This window comes from Thamnophis sirtalis, unplaced genomic scaffold (assembly GCF_051295495.1).
Source record: "Thamnophis sirtalis isolate CommonGarterSnake01/CBP01778 unplaced genomic scaffold, rThaSir2_p1.2 scaffold_14, whole genome shotgun sequence".
NCBI classification, from domain to species: Eukaryota; Metazoa; Chordata; class Lepidosauria; order Squamata; family Natricidae; genus Thamnophis; species Thamnophis sirtalis.
Genome location: NW_028261394.1, coordinates 42,789,133 through 42,810,433, shown reverse-complemented (window position 1 = coordinate 42,810,433; position 21,301 = coordinate 42,789,133). Strand labels below are relative to the sequence as shown.

The 21,301-nt window shown below is 44.6% G+C and overlaps 2 protein-coding genes across 3 annotated transcripts in view; both read right to left on the bottom strand.

Annotated features, from left to right (window-relative positions):
• The window catches only part of ADCY7 (adenylate cyclase 7), a 91,986-nt gene extending 83,963 nt beyond the window's left edge, over nt 1–8,023 (bottom strand). The window contains exon 1 of the mRNA XM_087729051.1: nt 7,796–8,023. The gene's annotated coding sequence lies outside the window, so the exon portion shown is untranslated. The remainder of the gene's footprint in view (nt 1–7,795) is intronic.
• A 12,619-nt stretch (nt 8,024–20,642) lies between these two features.
• The window catches only part of TENT4B (terminal nucleotidyltransferase 4B), a 41,752-nt gene continuing 41,093 nt past the window's right edge, over nt 20,643–21,301 (bottom strand). For both annotated transcript variants that reach the window (XM_087729334.1, XM_087729333.1), the window contains one exon: nt 20,643–20,851. In XM_087729334.1, the coding sequence (XP_087585460.1) occupies nt 20,672–20,851 (180 nt within the window). In that variant the 3' untranslated portion in view covers nt 20,643–20,671. The remainder of the gene's footprint in view (nt 20,852–21,301) is intronic.

Here is a 21,301-nt window from a genome sequence, read left to right as displayed (position 1 = left end):
AAAGTGCAGGAAAATAAGTTTCACATTTTCAGAGCTGATTGATATTGTACTGGGTTTTATTTTTAAAGCAATTCTGAAAGTTTACCCCACAAATATGTAGCCCACCGTTTAAACGTTAAGATCTCTTTATCTTCCATCCTACACTGATTAAACTCCTGTCTTCACAAGGCCAACCCCTTAGACATCAAAACCTTTTCCAGAACTGGTGTCTTCACGACAGATCTTGCTGTGGCTTTCACAGAAAATGTTCTGTTTTTCTTAAGGACGCAGCCACAGTTCTGAAACGTGGGGAAACTTATAAATGGAAGAGAATGCATTGAGAAACCAAAAAAGAGATCTGTAAAAAAAAAGAGAGAGATCTGTCAAAAAGTGTTAAATTCTAATAGGTCAGGATGTAACCCCATGATGGGATTATGAAGCTATTAATAACATCTCTACATTGATCTTAGCTTCTTCTTGCTAAGCTAACTTTAAACAATTTCAATCATTCCTGATCTTAAGCATAGGCTAACACCTATGCTGTTGAAGGGCTACTCGGCGTCAAGAACAACTACGTAATTACAGGAGGTAATTACGCTCAGCTGATGGTCATTAGGCTCCTCTCCAGACTATAAAAGAGACTGCTTGCGCCACACCCTTCTTGCTGAAGTCAACGCTTTGACTACAGAGAAACAAACTTGGCAGGCTGGATTGCTGCCAGAGTTTGTCTGAATTGCTGCCAAAGTTTGTCGGCCTTGCTGCCAAGGTCCTTATCTGTTTGTTTACTTGGCTTTCAGCCACCGAGAGTCTGAACTTGTTATTAAAGGACATTCTCATTTAAGCTTGTCTCGGCATTTGTTACTGGACGAAAGAGAGGGTCAGAACAGACATGTACCAGAACTAGCTCGCCATTTAACTCAGATATAAAGAGATGGCGTGACGGAGAGCAGAAGAAGAAATGTGGAGGGTTTTTAAAATACAGATTAAAGGAGAAGAGAAAACACTTGTGATCAGGATCCATCCTCTCCCCAACCAAGTTCTAAATTAGTTCTTGAACGTACCTCTGTCTTTTCTGCTTAATTATGCGTGCTCTACCACACTTGTAAACTCACTCTGCTTGCGCCACATTCTGTTTTTCGTCAGCTTAGGTCAAGTCCTGCATTTGGAAACAGGTCCTGGCAAGTAGGATATTTTCTCTACACGGTTCGTTCGTGTCCTCTGTTGTTTGTCATTCCTCCATACCAAGGGGGATAAGTCACCATTTGTCCGGCATGAAAAGACAGCATTGCACACCCTAAGAGTTCTTACTATCTCCCTTTTAAGAAAATCCTTCGTTGCCTTACAAGCCACAATCCTGTGGAGTAGGAGGGATCCTAAAACCACGTGGAAACTATCTCAGGCGTACACAGGAAGGAAGCGTGGGATTAAAAAATTTTTTAGCAACCGGTTCTCTGCACGGTTGCTGGGGGGCATGGCCATGGGGGTGGCATGGCCTACTCGGCCTCCTGCACCATGGCAGGGGTGGGAATTTTCACCCTCCCCAGCAGTGGTGGGATTCAGCCAGTTCGCACCTATTTGGGAGAACCGGTTCTTAACTTTCTAAACAGTTTGGAGAACCGGTTGTTGGAAGAAATCTCCTTTTGTTTTTTTCCCCACTTTACAGAGCTAATCCTGTAAGGAAGGCAGGAAGGAAACATTCTGGTGTTGTTTCTAGCCTGATCTTTATTACCCTGCTTACGGAAACTGCCTCTCCAGTTAACCCTTATTACCATTGTAACAGCTAAGGCGAAGCACCCATCGACTTGAGTGATGTTGAGTTGGCCACGCCCACCCAGTCACATGACCACTGAGCCCCGCCTACCCAGCTGGTCATCAGGGCAGAAAACCAGTTGTTAAATTATTTGAATCCCACCACTGCTCCCCAGACTCCGGAGGCTTTTGCTGAGCCTCCGGGAGGGCGAAAACGGCATCGATCAGGCTCCAGAGTCTCTCCAGAAGCCGGAATCAGGCCCGTTTCTGGACTTCCAGAACTTCTGGTAGGCCTGTTTTTTGCCCTCCCACAGCCTCCGTGCAGTCCCTGTACTTACCTGGCATGACGAGCAAACCAGGTGGAGACTCCTGGGAGGGGAGGGCTGGGCGGGGCCAGCCAACCCTTTCAACAATTGGTTTTAGCAATAGCAATAGCAGTTAGACTTATATACCGCTTCATAAGGCTTTCAGCCCTCTCTAAGCGGTTTACAGAGTCAGCATATTGCCCCCAATAACAATCCGGGTCCTCATTTTACCCACCTCGGAAGGATGGAAGGCTGAGTCAACCTTGAGCCGGTGAGATTTGAACAGCCGAACTGCAGAACTAGCAGTCAGCTGAAGTAGCCTGCAGTGCTGCATTTAACCACTGCGCCACCTCGGCTCTGGTTTGGCAAACCAGATGCAAAATTAGCATCCGCTTCAACCGAACCGGTCCGATCCAGCTGAATCCCACCCATGGCCATCTCCCATTATGGACTTATGGAGAGAGACCTGCTATTGCAATCTTTCTCGTGTGATTTGATTGACACTCGGCATTTAGATGGTCAGAACGGGGAAGCGGCTATGCAGGAAGATGACACGACAATAAGGAAGAGAAGCGCAAGTTGCTTTAGTCCAAAATCGCACTGAAAAGCATACAGTGGTTCTCAATTTAGGACCGTAATGTAGTCGAACTTTTATAGTTGCAAAGCCGATCATCCATGAGACCGACTCCATTTTACAACCTTTTTTTTGCGGCAGTTGTTAAGTGAAGGCTGGAATCACCAAGCAAACACTGCGGTCATTCAGTGAACCAATTATTCACCATGGACAATTTGGGGCCAAATGGCAATTAAATGGCAATTTGGGGCCAAAATATTGTAAAACGTGGTCACATCACCATAGGATGCTCCCAATGGGTCAGTTGACCCCCAGTTGAAATGGGATCATGCGAGTGGGGGGAAACAGCCATCAGAACCTCTAAACCAGGTTCTGTAAACACCCCTGGAGAAGTCCATCATATTTTCAGCCAGTCGCTAAGCAACAAGTTGTAAGTCCAGGACTCTCTGTCCGCATTCATGTCGGTCAAAACAAAACACACACTTTTCTTTAGATTCGCTTTTTTCAAATCACAAACCTATTTTAAACTGTTAACAGGGCCATCAACTCAAACTTTTATTAAAGGTAAAGGTTCCCCTTGCACATACATGCTAGTCATTCCCGACTCTAGGGGGCGGTGTTCCTCTCCATTTCAAAGCCGAAGATCCAGCGCTGTCCGAAGACGTCTCCGTGGTCATGTGGCCAGCATGACTCAATGCCAAAGGCACATAGAACGCTGTTCGCTTCCCACCAAAGGTGGTCCCTATTTTTCTACTTGCACTTTTTACGTGCTTTCGAACTGCTAGGTTGGCAGAAGCTGGGACAAGTCACGGGAGCTCACTCCGTTACGCGGCGCTAGGGATTCGAACCGCCGAGCTGTCGACCTTTCTGATCGACAAGCTCAGCGTCTTAGCCACTGAGCCACCACATCCCTTATGTCAAGTTATCTTACCAGGAAGCAATTTTGGTGAGACACTTTTCCTTCTGGCAAACAGAATCAGGTTTCCAACAATAAGGGCTCCTTCCAAAATGAAATGCTGGAAATTTATGCCATCCCGTCCCCCCCCCCCCCACAGACACACAGCAGCGGTTCCACGAAACGCGATGCTTGCCCAGAACAAAAAATTTGCCATGTTTCCACTTTTTTTTCCAAACTCCAGACACACACACACACAAACACACACCCTGTCTGCTTCTTCAGCCCCGAAAACATTTCAGAGAAGTACAATTTCCCTTCTGTTTTTTTTTTTTTTTTTGCAACACGTTGAATCTGTGTCGGGAGGCCTTACAAAAAGGCAGAAGCGGCTCCGCCAAACGGAAACCTTCTTGAAAAAGGGAAACGAAGCAGGGTGATTTGAGGAGTAGATTACGCTGCCGATTGGCGAACAGATGTCACTTGGTGAAATATTTGCTTCCTCGCACTCGGAGGGAAAGGCGGGTCATCAGCGGGCAGGGAGATGCCTGCATTCTGCACAACGTAAGAGGGTTGTCCATTGCTAATTGAGTGCCCCCTTTTGCAAAAAAACAACAAAACCACAACATGGTTTTCATGGTATTGGATCTGGGTACTTGAGAGACCGCCTGCTGCCAATTACCTCCCACAGACCCATTAGATCTCACAGGGTCGGCCTCCTCCGGGTTCCATCTACCAGCCAATGCCATCTGGCTATTACCCGGGGGAGGGCCTTCTCTGTGGCAGCTCCGGCCCTCTGGAATGAACTCCCCGCAGGGATTCGGACCCTCACCTCTCTCCAGGCCTTCCGAAAAGCTGTCAAAACCTGGCTTTGCCGGCAGGCCTGGGGGTGATGAGTTCCCTTCCCTCTCGACATGTATGGTTGTGCGACTGTTGCTTACTTTTAGTATTAGTATTTTGTTTTTATGTTCCCCTTTTTTCCCCTTGAATTGTTCGCCGCCCTGAGTCCTCCCGGAGAAGGGCGGCATACAAATAATAAAGTTCTATTCTATTCTATTCTATTCTAACATCCCTGGGTAGGGCGCAGAGGGCTGCGCCCCGAGCTCGCGTAGGACATGGTAAGGCTGGGTTCCTTTTCTGTTGACGCGCGTCACGTTTTCGAAGCCTTGCGGCACAACATTGGCAAGAACTTAGAAACAGGACAGAGAAAGAGGCTGTGTCCATGCAACCACGAATTCAGGGTAAACTCAACCATGGCTGTCTGAATTAACCCAAATGTCAGATTTATACTGTAGTGGGAATCATAAATGAGGCATAGTCTAGAGCAGGAGTGTCAAACTCAATTTCATTGACGGCCTTTGTGTTTGACCTTGGGGGGGGAGGATTGTGTGTGTGTGGCTGGGGGCATGATCAGGGTGGGCGTTGCCAGCTCAACGTCACTCGTCAAGGGTCCGTTTTTGGCCATGACGGCCTCCTGCAGCCCTCTGCCAGCTCGGAGAGGCCGTGCGTGGCCTGCCTCCGTTTTCGCTGGCAGACGGCTTTAGGAGGCCATCGTGGCCCAAAACGGAGCCCGGGCGAGCTGCATACGGCCTCTCTTGAGCTCCATTTTCGCTGGGAGAAGCACCACGGGCTGGTCCTTCGCTATTTCAAGAGTCGTTCTGCAGGCCAGATCTAAGCACACTCCACGGGCCATACCCGGACCGCAGGCTTTGAGTTTGACACTCCTGGTCTAGAGGAACATGACACACCAAGCCACAAGTGTGCTCATTGCGTTTTAGTTTGTATACAGTGGAGTCAAACTGAAACCCCCCCACCCCCCCCTTTGACCTCGTAGCATTTTCTGAGATAGCTGAGCCAAGACAGATTAAGCCTGCATTGGGTTTAACTGGGGTTTAGCATGCTGTGTGAAGAAGCCAACCATGGCGGATTGCAAAGACTTCATACCAAGGAGCACCCTCACCGAAACACAACAAATATTCTACACGAAGGTTGTGAAACGCTTGTGAACAAAAAAACAACAACGCTAAAACCGTTGTGTCGTTTGCAAGTCTGATGGTACTTGGAAGCTGTCCCCAGACAAATACACACACGCACGCACACAAACACACACACACAAAATGACAGTTCCTCTTGGAGTGAAGAGAAGTGTCTTTGCATGCATATGTGGGCAGAGCAAACCAGGAAGAACTCTTGAATCAGACACAGGACTTGCAAAAGACACGTCTGCCTTAACCATCACCCCCCCCAAAAAATATCGTTGCGTTCACGCCAACTTGTTTTGCCAAGGAGTTCGGCTGAGTGTTTTGCACAACCCGACCCTGTATTAATTTTAGGAAGCTTCAGTTGGCTGGTCTGTATTTCGCAGCTTGCACTGGCCTGTGGTTGCACACCGGAAAACGATGCTACTTAACCCTACTCAACTACAAGGCATTCATCAAATCCTGGTTAAACAAAGGATGGTTTAACTCAATGGGTGATTCCCACCCAGTGGTGGGATTTCAGCCAGTTCGCACCACTTCGGGAGAACCGGTTGTTAACTTTCTGAGCAGTTTGGTGAACTGGTTGTTGGAAGAAATCTCATTAGGGCAGAGAACCGGTGGTTAAATTATTTGAATCCCACCACTGCAGTGTGTGCGTGCGCAGGGCTGCCAGGAGAAGGGAAAGGCTAAGGAATAAGTCGTTAACTTTCTGAGTTGTTTGGCGAACTGGTTTTTGGAAGGAATCATTAGGGCCGAGAACCGGTTGTTAAATTATTTGAATCCCACCACCGTTTCCCACCCATGCGATGCAATTCCAGGATTCATACAGATGTGGTACAGCAGCCTTCCTTATTTTGGAGCGGGCTTTTCATCTGCGCAAGCCAAGATTATAGAATAGAATAGAATAGAATAGAATAGGATTTAGAATAGTATAGAATAGAATAGGATTTAGAATAGAAAAGGATTTAGAATAGCATAGGATAGCATAGAATAGCATATAGAATAGGATTTAGAATAGTATAGAATAGAATAGGATTTAGAATAGAAAAGGATTTAGAATAGCATAGGATAGCATAGAATAGCATATAGAATAGAATAGAATAGGATTTAGAATAGTATAGAATAGAATAGGATTTAGAATAGAAAAGGATTTAGAATAGCATAGGATAGCATAGAATAGCATATAGAATAGAATAGAATAGGATTTAGAATAGAATAGAATATAAAATAGAATAGGAGAAGAGGGGAGAAGAGAAGAGAAAAACAGAGTTGGAAGGTACTTTAGAGGTCTTCTAGTCCAACCCACTGCCTAGGCAGGAAACCCTACACCACTTCAGACAAAGGGTTATCCAACGTCTTCTTATCTACAATCATCTTTCCAAGGTGACTTAGAACGGAAGGCTCCACCAGCCTTCGGCCTTGTTAATCTTCAACCTCCATAAACCCTCAGAAGATGTGAAACACGCTCACTTCCAAGAAGCGCCGATTTGGGAACAAGGCCTTCTTAAGCTGTGATTTCTGGCTTATTGGATGAGCAGAACGGAAAACGGTAACAGTCCTTTTTCACTCAAAGCCCCCATCCTCACATCATCCATCGGCTGCTGCTCCAGGACGCAAGACCCTTCCCCCAAGAAGATTCAGCACCATCTGTGTTGAGATCATTACACTTTGGTCTACTTTAAGTCCTCAACAAGAACAGCTTTGTTTGAGCAGGTACCCAAGTTGTGTATACACATACACAACACCTCCAGGAAGAGGAAAGTGTTCCAAGAAGCCATGACTTACCCTTCCCTCCCCAAATCCTTCGGTCACCTGTTAATCCTCTTACCTTCGGCAAGGGTATCTCTGTAGGTCAAGACCCCCCACCTTGACCCTTTCATCCACCCCCCACATCAGCCCCACCACCACCACATTCCCCAGCTAGGCGAGGACCAGGCCAGAGGCAAGAGATCCAGACAGGCAGGGCCGCTTCTCTTTCTCCAAGACCCCTCCCCAAAGGGTTAGCGCTCTTGCCCCTGGCAACATCTGGAAAGCATGGGGAAGGAGGTGGGCGACCTTGGGACCCTGCTCTTTCCCCTTGTTTTGTAGCCCACGCAGTGAAACCCCCCTCCCCAAAACCACCAGCACCACTCCCCGCACGCCAGGACCCTCCCCGCCAGCAGAGGGGACGCCAAAGCGGGCGGTGGTCGTCAAAGAAGGAGGGGGGGAGGAGGCCAGGACGCCCACGCCCCTCCCTTGCTGGGCCCGGCAGAGGGGAGTTTGCCAGGCTGCCCAGCCCCGCGCCTGCGATGCCCGGCCAGCCGTCCCGGAGCCTCACCTTGGCCGCTGTCGGTCCGGGCGAGAGTCGCTGCTGGAACTCTTTCTTCTCCTTCTTCCTCCTTTCCCCCCTTCTTCTCTTTCCCCTTCTCTTTCTTTTCTTTTCCCTCTCCTTCCTCCTCCTTTTCCCTCTTCTTCTCTTTTTTCTTCTCCTCCTTCCTTCTCTTTTCCTTTCCCTTCCTCCTCCTTTCCCCTTCTTCTTTTTCTCCTTCTTTTCTTCTCCTTCTCCTTCCTCCTCCTTTCCCCTCTTCTTTTTTCCTTCTCCTCCTACTCCTTCTCCTTCTGCTTCTTTACCACTCCTTCTCTTTCTCCTCCTCCTCCTTCCTCTTTTCCTTCTCCTTCTAGCTCTCCTCCTCCTCCTCCTTTTCCTCTTTCTCTTCTAGTCCTTCTTCTTCTCCTCCTCCTTCTTTATCACGCCTTCCCTTTCTCCTTCCCCTTCTTCGGCTCGAGAGAAAGAAGAGTGACTCAAAAGCGGAAAGGCGCTGCCACCAGCCTCTCCCCGCAACCCCGGCCCGGGTTCGCCGGCCCTGCCCTCTAGTGGCGCTGCCTCCGCGAGGGGAAGCGCCCTGCTTTGCGCGGATCCTAAGCGGGCGCAGCCGCCGGCCGGGAGAGCGCGCGCAAAAGCCAGGCGCGCGCTGCGCCCGCCAAGCTGCCCTCAGAACAGGTGCGCCCGGGGGCGGGGCCTCGGAGAAGCCCCGCCTCTAGCCCCCTCCTCTTCCTCCCTTGTCCCCCTCCACTCCGCCGAAAAGGTATTTTCGGTGCCCCTCGCCCGGAATTGTGCTTTTTGTTGTTGTTGTTAAAGTTGTACAAAACAGATAACAATTAACATCAACTAATGTAAAGAGCAGGAGAAAGAAAGGAAGGAGGGAGGGAGGAGAGAGAAAAGGAAGAGGGAGGGAGGGAAGGAAGGAAGGAAGGAAGGAAGAAAGAAAGGAAGGAGTGGGAATGAGGGAGGGAGGGAGGAGGGAAGATGGAAGGATGGATGGATGGGAGATAGGAAGGGAGGAAGGAAGAACGGAGGAGGGGAGGAGAGAGAAAAGGAGGAGGGAAGGAGGAAAGAAAGAAAGAAATGGAAGGAAGGAGTGGGAATGAGGGAGGGAATGAGGGAGGGAGGAGGGAAGATAGATGGACAGACATTAGAGAGTGATGGATGGATGGGAGAGAGGGAAGGAAGGAGTGAGAATGAGGGAGGGAACAAGGGAGGAGGGAAGATGGATGGACAGATATTAGAGAGTGATGGATGGATGGGAGAGAGGGAGAGAGGGAGGAAAGGAAGGAGGGAGGGAGGAGAGAGAAAAGGAGGAAGGCAGGAAGAAAGAAAGGAAGGAAGGGGGAGGAAGGGAGGGAGGAGTGGGAATGAGGGAGGGAGGGAACGAGGCAAGAGGGAAGATGGATGGACAGATATTAGAGAGTGATGGATGGGTGGATGGATGGGAGGGAGAGAAGGAAGGCAAAAATGCAGAAAAAAACAAAGAAAAAGAAGAGAAAAAGAAGCTTTCAAAATATTAAACACACCCACACTCACAACCACACGTTCTAAAACTATAATTAAAGAGTTATGTGTGGCAAAGATATAACTTTCTTGAAAACGCATCCTCCTTGTCTTATTTTCCGTGTTGTCTGTCCTCTTTGAAGAGCTAATATTTTCCCATCTTATCCATAGTCATGCTGCTAATTCTATTAGTGATATGATTCATGGTAGCCTCCTTGCTGAACTTCTTCAATTATTGCTGATCTTGCCTGATAAAAACCATTTATTAAACGACTTTTTAATCAATCGGACTCCCAAGGCCACTGGCTGGATTGCAAACATACTTTGGGCCAGCTATATAGCACTACTACAGTAAATGTCCTCTTGCTTAGTCTAAGAGCCGAGGTGGCACAGTGGGTAGAGTGCAGCACTACAGGCCACTTCAGCTGACTGCTAGTTCAGCGGTTCAAATCTCACCGGCTCAGGGTTGACTCAGCCTTCCATCCTTCCGAGGTGGGTAAAATGAGGACCCAGATTGTGGGGGCAATATGCTGACTCTGTAAACCGCTTAGAGAGGGCTGAAAGCCCTATGAAGCGGTATATAAGTCTAACTGCTATTGCTATAATGGGGAGCCATTTAAATAAAAATTAGAATTATGCTGCCATCTCCGGGGGTGACAAAAGTATATTTTAAAAGCGCCTTTGATTAATTCAATGCAGGGTGAAGCAGATATATTTTTTCAGCCAACAAATTTAGCTCAATCTCCAGAGGCTCTCTTGACGTCAAATGATATGCAATTACCAAGAAAAAAAAAAGATATTTTTTTTTCTTATGTTGCAGGAACTGAGCATGTCTGGTTTAATGAAAAGAAGGACTAGGGGAGGCATGATAGCAGTCTTCCAATATCTCAGGGGCTGCCACTAAGAGGGAAAATAGAGCCGAGGTGGCGCAGTGGTTAAATGCAGCACTGCAGGCTACTTCAGCTGACTGCAGTTCTGCAGTTCGGCTGTTCAAATCTCACCCGCTCAGGGTTGACTCAGCTTTCCATCCTTCCGAGGTGGGTAAAATGAGGACCCAGATTGTTGTTGGGGGCAAAATGCTGACTCTGTAAACCGCTTAGAGAGGGCTGAAAGCCCTATGAAGCGGTATATAAGTCTAACTGCTATTGCTACTGCTAAAAGGTAAAGGTTCCCCTCACACATATGTGCCAGTCGTTCCCGACTCTAGGGGGCGGTGCTCATCTCCGCTTCAAAGCCAAAGAGCCAGCGCTGTCCAAAGACGTCTCCATGGTCATGTGGCCGGCATGACTAAACGCCGAAGGTGCACGGAACGCTGTTCCCTTCCCACCAAAGGTGGTCCCTATTTTTCTACTTGCATTTTTTAACCTGCTTTCGAACTGCTAGGTTGGCAGAAGCTGGGACAAGTCACGGGAGCTCACTCCTTTACACGGCGCTAGGGATTCGAACCGCCGAACTGCGGACCTTTCTGATCGACAAGCTCAACGCCTTAGCCAATGAGTCACCACGTCCCCTGCCACAAAGAAGAGGGAGTCAAGCTATTCTCCAAAGCACCTGAGGGCAGGACACGAAGCAACGGGTGGAAACTAATCAAGGAGAGAAGCAAACTTAGAACTAAGGAGAAATTTCCTGACAGTTAGAACAACTAATCCGTGGAACAACGTTGCCTCCAGAAGTTGTGAACGCTCCAACACTGGAAGTTTTAAAGATGATGTTGGATAACCCTTTGTCTGGAATGGTGTAGGGGGTTGGACTAGAAGACCTCCAAGGTCCCTTCCAACTCTTTTCATTCTGTTCTATTCTAAAGAAGATCTTCATCCCTGACAATGCTGCCTGTTGTCTACAAGCATCTGATTGGGGAGAAGGAGGAATCGCATCAGCCGATCAAGCCAGCCCTGTAATCTCCAATCTGCTTTCCTTTGAACCAGAGAGGAAGCTGCTTTATCAGGCCTGCTAACTACATAAGCACCGTCTATTCTTGGCGATATCCTTTCATTTCCTGTGCAAACGCATCAAATTGGAAATGCCTGGCTACTGTCGCTCTGACTCTCCTTCGACTAGCCAGGTTCCCTCCCTTGTTTATATTACAAAGGCTCCTTTATTTGCTGACCACCTGTTTCTCCGTCAGGATACTAATTCTTACGTTTCCCCCAACAAAACAGCCCACCTGACGGGCCTCTTTGATTAAGGCTGGCCGTTTTTTCTGGAGAGAGGACAATAGTCGGGGAGGTGCGCACTGATTTTATTTATTTATGTTCTGGCCCAAGCTTCCCAAGAGCATGAAGCAAACTCCTCATCCCGACAAAAAACCCCTTTTTATTAATTTACTGTGAATTCTGCTCATTCACATCCAGCAAAGTCTTTCGAGGGAGGATGTACCGGCCACGTTGCAACATCTGCACAGTTGAGATTAAATAATAAGCAGACTCCCCTCGTCCCTTCAAATAACTCGTCCTTTCTGTTTTACTAAACGGGGCACACTTCAGATGAAGAGGTTCACTGCTATAAAGCCATCTCTTTTATTAGGTGATTGGACTGCAGCTGTTACCTTGGGAACAGGGCTGAGTAAACATTATGTATTACTTTTAAGTTAAAATGAACTTGCCTATGTACTGCATTCTACAAGGATAATAGTGCGGGTGTATTTTTGGCGATCCGTCTCCGCGGGGCGTTTGCTGATTTGAATGGTGATTCTAGTAGAGCAGAGCGGCACTCCTGTTAGGTCTAATAGCTAATATCTAGGAGACTATGAGTTCTCTAGGGTGGCTTAGTGGCTAAGATGCTGAGCTTGTCAACCAGAAAGGTTAGCAGTTCGGCGGTTCGAATCACTACCGCCACACAACGGAGTAAGCTCCCGTTACTTGTCCCAGCTTCTGCCAACCTAGCAGTTTGAAAGCACGTAAAAATGCAAGTAGAAAAAATAGGGACCACTGAGGTGGTGCAGTGGTTAGGGTGCAGCACTGCAGGCCACTTCAGCTGACTGTTATCTGCAGTTCAGCGGTTCAAATCTCACCGGCTCAAGGTTGACTCAGCCTTCCATCCTTCCGAGGTGGGTGAAATGAGGACCCAGACTGTGGGGGCGATACGCTGACTCTGTAAACTGCTTAGAGAGGGCTGAAAGCCCTATGAAGCAGTATATAAGTCTAACTGCTATTGCTATTGCTATCTGGCCCAGGGGCCGTAGTTTGAGGACCCCTGATTTAGTACAATATAAAAAATGCAAATAATTTTTCTGGAGACCACCAGTTGGTGATCACTGTTATAATTTGCCTGAAGATATTTTGAATTTCTGCATCTTCAGTCTTGTTGCTTGATAAACCTTAGCTTTTGCCAGTCCAAAGTTGAAAGGGGCTGAAAGCCCTATGAAGCGGTATATAAGTCTAACTGCTATTGCTTTTGCTATTACCTAGGCCTGCTTTAGGCACAGAGCCAGCTGGGTGACCTTGGGCCAGTCCCTTTCTCTCAGCCCTAGGAAAGTGGCAATGGCAAACCACTTCTGAAAAACCTTGCCAAGAAAACTGCAGTAACTCATCCAGATAATCTTTTAAAAATCAAGACAAAATTGAACACAAGGGAGTGGGGGAAGTTACAATAAAGTATCAATTAGTCTCCTGTTCTTATTACTCGGAACAGGTAGGGTGTTCTGTATAATGTCAGATCCCTTGCCAGATTTTTTTTTTAAAAATCTTATGTAGGGAAATCTAATTTGAAGCAAAACCCTGCTCTAGTCATTCTTCTTTAAACCTGCTTCTGTAATTTTAATGGTCCAGCACCACCTGTTGGTCAGCCAAGGACATTGCAAGTCCTCTGAACTCCACTTACCTGGCTTGGTATAAAAAGTTGGGAAACCAATCCATAATAAGCTCAGAGAACCAATCTTCACCCACAATCGGGTCGGTTGCTCCCGGCAATACTGCCAGTTCGGTGCATGTGTGAGCATTTGCACAAAAATAGGTCTGCTCGTAGAGGATTTGGAGGTTTATCTCTAGTGCTTCGGTGGGTAGTGCTTTTAGCTCTACAATTGGGGATGAAGACCCTTTGAATGGGGTGTGTGGGGGTGGTGGTGGTAGGAATGGATTTCCAAAGGAAAAAAATTGCAGACTACAGGAACCAGGAGCGCCACTCGGGTGACCCTGAGGACACAGATTAACCTCCAAGTCAGTGGTGGGTTTCAAAAAAATTTCGAACCTACTCTGTGGGTGTGGCCTCCTTTGTGGGAGTGGCTTGCTGGCCATGTGACCTGGTGGGAGTGGCTTGCTGACCATGTGTTTTCTTTCTTTCTTTCTTTCTTTCTTTCTTTCTTTCTTTCTTTCTTTCTTTCTTTCTCCCCCCCTCTCTCTTTCCTTCCTTTGTCTCTCTGTCCCTTTTTCCTTTTTTTCTTTCATCTCTCTCTCACTTTTTCTTTCTTTTTTCTTTTTTATTTCTTTTTTCCTTTCTTTCTCTTTCTCTCTCTGTGTGAGTCTCTCTGTCTGTGTGTGTGTGTGTGTGTGTGTGTGTGTGTGTGTCAGTGGTGGGTTTCAAAATTTTTTGGAGCCTCTTCTGTAGGGTGTGGCCTGCTTTCCGGGTCCACTGGTGGAACCTCTTCTAACCAGTTCGGTAGATTTGACGAACCGGTTCTACCGAACTGGTGCGAACTGGTAGGAACCTACCTCTGCTCCAAGTGTTCCAACGACCCTCTAAAAGGATGCAAATTGACAGCTGTCTGCAAAGAATATAAATCCTTCCCTTCCCCACCATCCTGTCAGAGCTGAAGAAGCTTCTTGGATGAGCAGCGAAATGTCTTCAAAGAAAAAAAACAAGAAAGTCCAGTTGCGTCCTCAAAAAAGCATCTTCGGGACAACCGTGACCTGGATGGATGACTGAGAATATCAACAGACCTTTAGCTCTACAATTTGGGATGAGGACCCTTTGAGTGGTGTGGGAGTTGGGATGGATTTCCAGAGGGGGAAAAAATTGCAGACTACAGGAACCAGGAGCACCACTCAGGTGACCCTGAGGACACAGATTCACCTCCAAGTGGCCTCAATGACCCTCTAAAAGGATGCAAATGATCAGCTGTCTACAAGGAGTGTAAATCCTTCCATTTCCCCACCATCCAGTCTAGAGCTGAAGAAGCTTTTGGGATGAGAAACAAAATGTTTTCAAGGGGAAAAAAAAACAAGACAGTCCAGTTGCGTCTTGAAAAAGCACCTTTGGGAGAGTTCATACTACAGCTGCATAACATTGGTTTATCACAAACTGCTCATTTTTAGGAGAGTTTCTTGAGAGGGTAGTTATAAATGACACACCTCACCCTTTGTGTGACATGGGTCAGTTCCCTCTTCAACCAGGATACACCCTGAAATGTCTACCCAAACGCTACTTGGCATTGATGAAAGAAATGTCCTTCTGGGTTCAGCTCCAAGTGGGGAAAAAGACACTGGAGACATGGAGGCTGCTTGGAAAGATGGTTTTAATGGTGGACAGGGCCACATGGCTTGAGCCCTCAACAGAAAAGATGATCACATGCTTCAATGTTGGTGGAGAAGAAGAGAAGGGTTGAAGGAGGGGCTTGCTAGGCTTTTTATAACCTGTTTACTCCCACCTCTCTGTTTCCTGTTCCTGTGTAAGAAATGTATTCTGATTGATTGTCAGACTCCCATAGGGCCATGCTGTGTTTTGAATCCAGGTTTGGTTGAGTTCTCAGATGCCATGTGGTTAGTTGGGGCCAATATTATCATGCTTTCCTGTAGCTGAAGTGGAGAAGTCTTTATTATGTAAAGTGGACTAGCCTGGCCTTCTTAATGGCCCATTGACAAAGTGGGGATGGGCAGGAAGCTACAGGCAACTATTCTGTCTTTTAAAGCATGTTTCTTTCTTTTCATATCCAGAGAAATATTCTGCCTTTTCAATATTTCCTAGGATATTTCATTTTTCTGGGAGAGGGCTGGGTGATAACTTCCCACAGCATGATTCAAAAAGAGGGTTAGGGTTACCCTCAAAACAATGCTATAGGGCACTGCACACCAAGACAACTGGACACAAGGACAGTTTTTTTCCTGAATGCCATCACTCTGCTTAACAACTAATTCCCACAACAGTCAAGCTATTTAGTAAGTCTGCACTACTATTAATCTTCTCATCGTTCCTATCACCCATCTCTTTCCACTTATGACTGTATGACTGTAACTTTGTTGCTTGTATCCTTATGATTTATATTGTTTCCTTGTATGATGATTGCTTATTTGTACCCTGTGACTATCATTGAGTGCTGTACCTTAGGATTTGTGACGAATGTATCTTGTCTTTTTATGTACACTGAGAGCATCTGCTCCAAAGACAAATTCCTTGGGTGTCCATTCACACTTTGCCAATAAAGAATTCTATTCTATTCTATTTCTATTCTATTTCATGCTATCCTATGCTATGCCATGCTGTGATCAGGGCTATGTAAAGGGATGAGAAATATACCCTTGACTTCAAAGCAGAGGTGGGTTCCTACCAGTTCGCACCTGTTTGGTAGAACCGGTTCGTCAAATCTACCAAACCGGTTAGAAGAGGTTCCACCAGTGGACCCGGAAAGCAGGCCACACCTACAGAAGAGGTTCCAAACTTTTTTGAAACCCACCACTGGTCCTTGGATATGATTATTCTACACTATCATGCTCATATTTATAAACCTCAGTGCCTCTGTGAAAGGTAAGGATGACTACTGCGTTTGTGGTGCAATCAGAACATTGCGTGTGTTGAAGTTGTTTTAACGCAAACCAAAGATGCCTTTTAAAAAACAAGTTTACATCCTATTCCTATGCATGCCAGTGCTGTGTGGGAGGTAATTTAAGGTGGTTCTGACAAGTGTCGTCGGCATCTTCATATCCGGTCACATGGGCGGCAAGCCACTCCCATCCGGTCACATGGGTGGCAAGCCACTCCCACAAAGGAGGCCACACCCACAGAGTAGGTTCGAACAATTTTTGAAACCCACCACTGCTTCAAAGGAAGGACAACATCTATTCATCCCTCCACTCAAATATGTGGGCTGTTTCCTCCCATTGCAGACAGGGGGGGGGGAAGCAAAAGAACGGGAATTTTGCAAATATATTAGCAATGAAAACCCAAGGCAGACAAGTGCAAAAGGCTTTCCATTGCAAATTACCATAGTGGAATTAAAAGCTGGTATATATATATATATATATATATATATATATATATATATATATATAGATAGATAGATAGATAGATAGATAGATAGATAGATAGATAGATAGATAGATAGATATAGATATATAGATATAGATATATAGATATAGATAGATATAGATAGATATAGATAGATGATAGATAGATAGATGATAGAGAGCCCCCTTTCCACCCCCAGCTAATAGTCAGCCTCCAAGTAAGTCAATTTCTAAATTATACACCTTCTCTGCAAGTTATGGCCCACCCAAGTTGGATCACCATAAAATGCACAATTCTTCCACAGATTGCTAACCATCTGTTTTTAGGTTTTCACACGACAGAATAATGTGATTTAGTTATGCATACAATCACGTCAAACTTGGTTTCCTTGTCCCTTTCATTTTGAGAGTTGGGTCAGGGAAATGTTGGGTAGAATATCAACGTTGTGTAGAAAAATCATTAGAATGTGGTGCGCAACGTTAAATGTTTAGGAACTAGCGTGCTGGAAATGAGGACTATAGAATTTATTGATGGAGTTAAACTAAGCATACCAAGTTGTGATGTAGAGGGTATTTCAAACTCAAAACTACTTTGCAAAATGTAGGCATTGCGAGGTGGGGTTTTTTCCCCTTTGAGATGGGAAATACTGCTATTCAATATCTAAACCATAAGTCTATCAATGGTTAACTTGGTCATTTTGGAGAGTTGGTTGGTAAAATAAAAAGTGGTGAGGGGAAACAAAAATTGCATGCCTTAAAAACAGAAAATAGATGCCATGAATGATAAAACGTTGTTGAAACATTTATTTTTATATATATATTTCACAAAATTTTTCCACAAAAAAGTATTGAAACTCAAAAAAGGAATTAAGATCTGAATTGAATACAGAGATGAAGTGTACAAGATAAATGAGCAGGCAAAAATTAAAAGGTACTGAAAGTGATTTTTTTCTTTTTAAACTTCAGATTGAAAAAAGACGAACAGTTCAACTGTTCAGTTTAAATAAAAGATTTTGCTAGATATACATGTGTTTCATGAATACCAATGCTGGTTATTTGAGGCAAGTAAAATTCCTCAATTTTTCCTTCATGCTTTTTTTTTTTTCCTCCTTCTTCTTCCTTCTTCGGTTAGAAAGATATTGTTTACAAAATGAAACTTGAGCAGTCCAGGAAAAGCTATTTTTCCATTAAAATTTATGAAAACCATAAATTGAGACTAAACCTAAGATTCCCAATGGAATCAAGTTTATCTTCCCGCTATCACCACATTAAAATAATCTCACATGCGTATTGGAACACCAATCTCTGCAACCGGACAAACTGTTTCCAATGAAGAGGGTGATTTTTCCCAAAAATAATAATAATAATAAATGAATAAAAAAAAACCTTCAGTGTGGTGCGAGTAATACAAACTGTATTACATTTGTAACAGCATTTTAAAATGGCAGCTAATAATAATACTGGATGAAAAATAATTTAGAATTTTGTTCCCAAAACAAAGAGTGTCAGGGTAGGCCTACAGTTATAAAACATATTTATTTTTAATTCCGAATAAATACTCTGATAATGCATAATGTGAATCCTTGTGACAAATTCTAGCTCACGAAAGGCGTTTGGCTTTAAAAAAATATAAATGATTGGAACAAAACGTAACTAATAATCCTTTGTCGACACTTTCCTATTTCAAATTAAAAAATAATGCCTAGGGTTTTAGATGATTGTGGTGTTTTGAATTTTGCTTCCACCCCCCTCCCCTTTCTTCGTTTCGAAGTCAAAATGCTTTATGATCTAGTGGAGTGTTTCTCAACCTTGGCAACTTGAAGATGTCCGGACTTCAACTCCCAGAATTCCCCAGCCAGCATTCGCTGGCTGGGGAATTCTGGGAGTTGAAGTCGGGACATCTTCAAGTTGCCAAGGTTGAGAAACACTGATCAAGTGTTATTTTATTAATTTTTTTTCAATCATGAGAGTTTTTGGTTGTGTTGCATTATTATAATTATTGTTCACTTAAAAAGCTTTTTTTTTTTTTGCACTCTTATCAAGCGTCAAGTTCAGGTTGGTTTGCAATTTATAATAGAAAACATCTGGAAGTCAGTATTTCTTTTTTAAAAAGGGGGGGGGGTTGTTTTCATTCTCCAGACCGCATACACCCAATAATCTTACATTCGGAATTACACACTTTCCTCTTTATAAAGAAAAATAAAAAGTTACAGTAAACGTCACTTTTACATTCTATTCATTAAAGTGCTCCTTGTCTGTTTTTTTTTTTCTTCCTCCCTCTTCTTCTTCTTCTTCAGATAAAGCAAATGACTGCAATTCAACCCCTTTCACATTCTGCGTTCACAACCCGAATTTCACTTTCCGTCTTAAAATCCACGGCCCTGCCTGAGCTAGGAAACCCATCTTATAGGAAGCGGGAGAATTTCAGGAAGAATTAACACGTGGCTTGGTGCCTCTTTTAAGACAGCATCAGACGACGCCGTCCCATTATTGAAGACTGTTTTTAATTCTCTCGTAAGGGTGGATCTTAAAAGTCTCTGGAAAAAGGGAATGAGGTAACGTTCAGGTTTTTTTTCCTTTTTTTCTTAAAAGAGAAAACAACAACTCAACCATTTTGCATTAACGATTCTCCTTGCTTTTTTTTTTTAAGGGAGAGCTATAAAGCTGCAAGAAAAGGGAATTTTTTTCTTACAATTTTTTTAAAAAATAAATCCAGGATGCATGCAAAAAAAAAAAAACCAGAATTGGAATTACACCACCCTTTTTCCCCAATCTGGCGCTTTTTTTTTTTTTTTAAAGGTTGATTCACAACTCTCATTTCCTCTCTCAAGCCAGCACATGCAATAAAAATTGCAGCCCAATGCATTTGGAAACACACCAGACAGATTTACAAGGAAGACTTAAAACACAGACGTCAACAGGTTCCCCCCCCTCCCCTTAACGCAGTGACGCATATCCCTTCCTTTAATAAAGTTAAACTGGGTTTCCTATTTTGAAAGCAAACAAACCATGATTCCCCAATGAAAGCTAACCTGGAAATATCCCATCGCCTGAGTGATGACGGCATTTTACCAAAAAAAGAAAAAGTTTTAAATCTGTTTTTTTTTCTTTTTCTTTTCCTTCCCCAGAGTGGAATACAAGATCAGAGTTGACAATGGAAGATTATTTGTATATTTTATAAAACAAGCATTTGCCCTGGCATGGATATTCTTCTTCTTCTTCTTTTTTTTCCTTCGGAGAATAAAGTTGTGCACTCAGGTCAATGTGCTATTAAATGATTTCAATGCTGAAAGGGGGGGGGGGGGGAGAAAAAAGCATCACATATCGCTGAAGTGTTATCGTTGGCGACGTTTGTCCGTTGTTCAGATGACAATTCAGCTTTCGTCCGGGTTTCTTTTTCAATGAAATGAATCGTCCGGGGTGGGGGGGAAGGTGGAGAGGACAGTGGAAAGGAAAAGAACATTTTTTTTCCCTACGATTTAAAATGGGTAAACGTTACGTAAAAAGTATTAACAAATCCACTATTACAAATTGTCAAATTTTGCCCTATGGTCCATCTATACATATAGAATAAAATGCCGGGGTGTTTTGCAAAAATAATTTTTTTTTAAAATTATCATGCGAGGATTCACTCTTTTTTTTTTTTTTGAAAGTTTGGGTTGCCCTCAAATTACATCTCCCCTCTCCGAGTTTTTTTTTTGTTTTGTTTTTTTGCTTTTTTATTTTTTGTTTAAATCCTTTTTGTTTTATTTCAGTTAATTACCAAACCTTTAAATACACTGTAATCTACCCCTAAAGGTCAGCCTTGGAAGCTGACGGGATATATTTATTTTTACATTCAAGCTTTTTTATATATCTAAACAACCCTGTTGTAGCATATGACTTTACTGGAGAAAGCAGCATTGTCCTCTTCCTTCTCCTCCCCTCCCACCCATTTTTATTTTTGTTTTTTATTTATTTTTATTTGTTTTTTTTTGTTGTTTGTTTGTTTGTTTGCAGTTATTCAGTCTTCATGATCGGTTTTTTTTTTTTTTTTCGTGGCGAGCTGGAAAAAACAAAAACGAAAACTAAAAATGCGTTGCTAATCAACGTTCCCAACAGTCTTCAGATTCCAGGAGGGATCTTGGAAATGGTTTTGTCCAAGTTAAATTCTCGTAGCATGAGAGAGAGCATTGCACACAGGGGGAAGTGGGGTGGGGGGGAAACAAGTCCAACCGTCAAGATAGGAAAACTATCTACACAACTCCGAGAGTGCAACGTCCCTTTTGTGTTTCCTTTTCTTCCCGTGGTAAAACGGTTGTGGCTTAGTGCCCTGGTACTGTTTGTTCGTCACCAAGGTACTGTGGCCGGAATTCCCTGGACCTTGGATGCTTTTGTTGGAAGAAGTGCGGAAGAGCCTCATGGATCCGTGCTGCGGGGGTTAGGAAAAAGGAGAGAAAGAGAGAGAGAGAGAAAAAGAAAGAATGAAGACCAGCGAGACTTTCTTCCGCTACATCACAAAAGCAAACGGCGTTAACAGAGGAGCTGGGTCTCAGTGGTGAAGGTACAAGCTTAGAAACTGGGAGAGACGGGGAGTTCTAGTCCTTGGGCATGAAAGCCAGCCGGGTGACATTGGGCCCATCACCAGGAGATGGCAAGTTCTACTCTTGCCTTAGGCATGAAAGCTGGCTGGGTGATTTTGGACCAATCGCTAGGAGCCTGGGAGTTCTAGTCCCATCGTAGGCTTCAAAGCTGGCTGGATGACTTTGACCAATCACCAGGGCAATGGTAAGTTCTAGTCTTGCCTTAGGCATGAAAGCCAGTTGGTGACTTTGGGCCAATCACCAGGAGATGGTAAGTTCTAGGCTTTCCTTAGGCATGA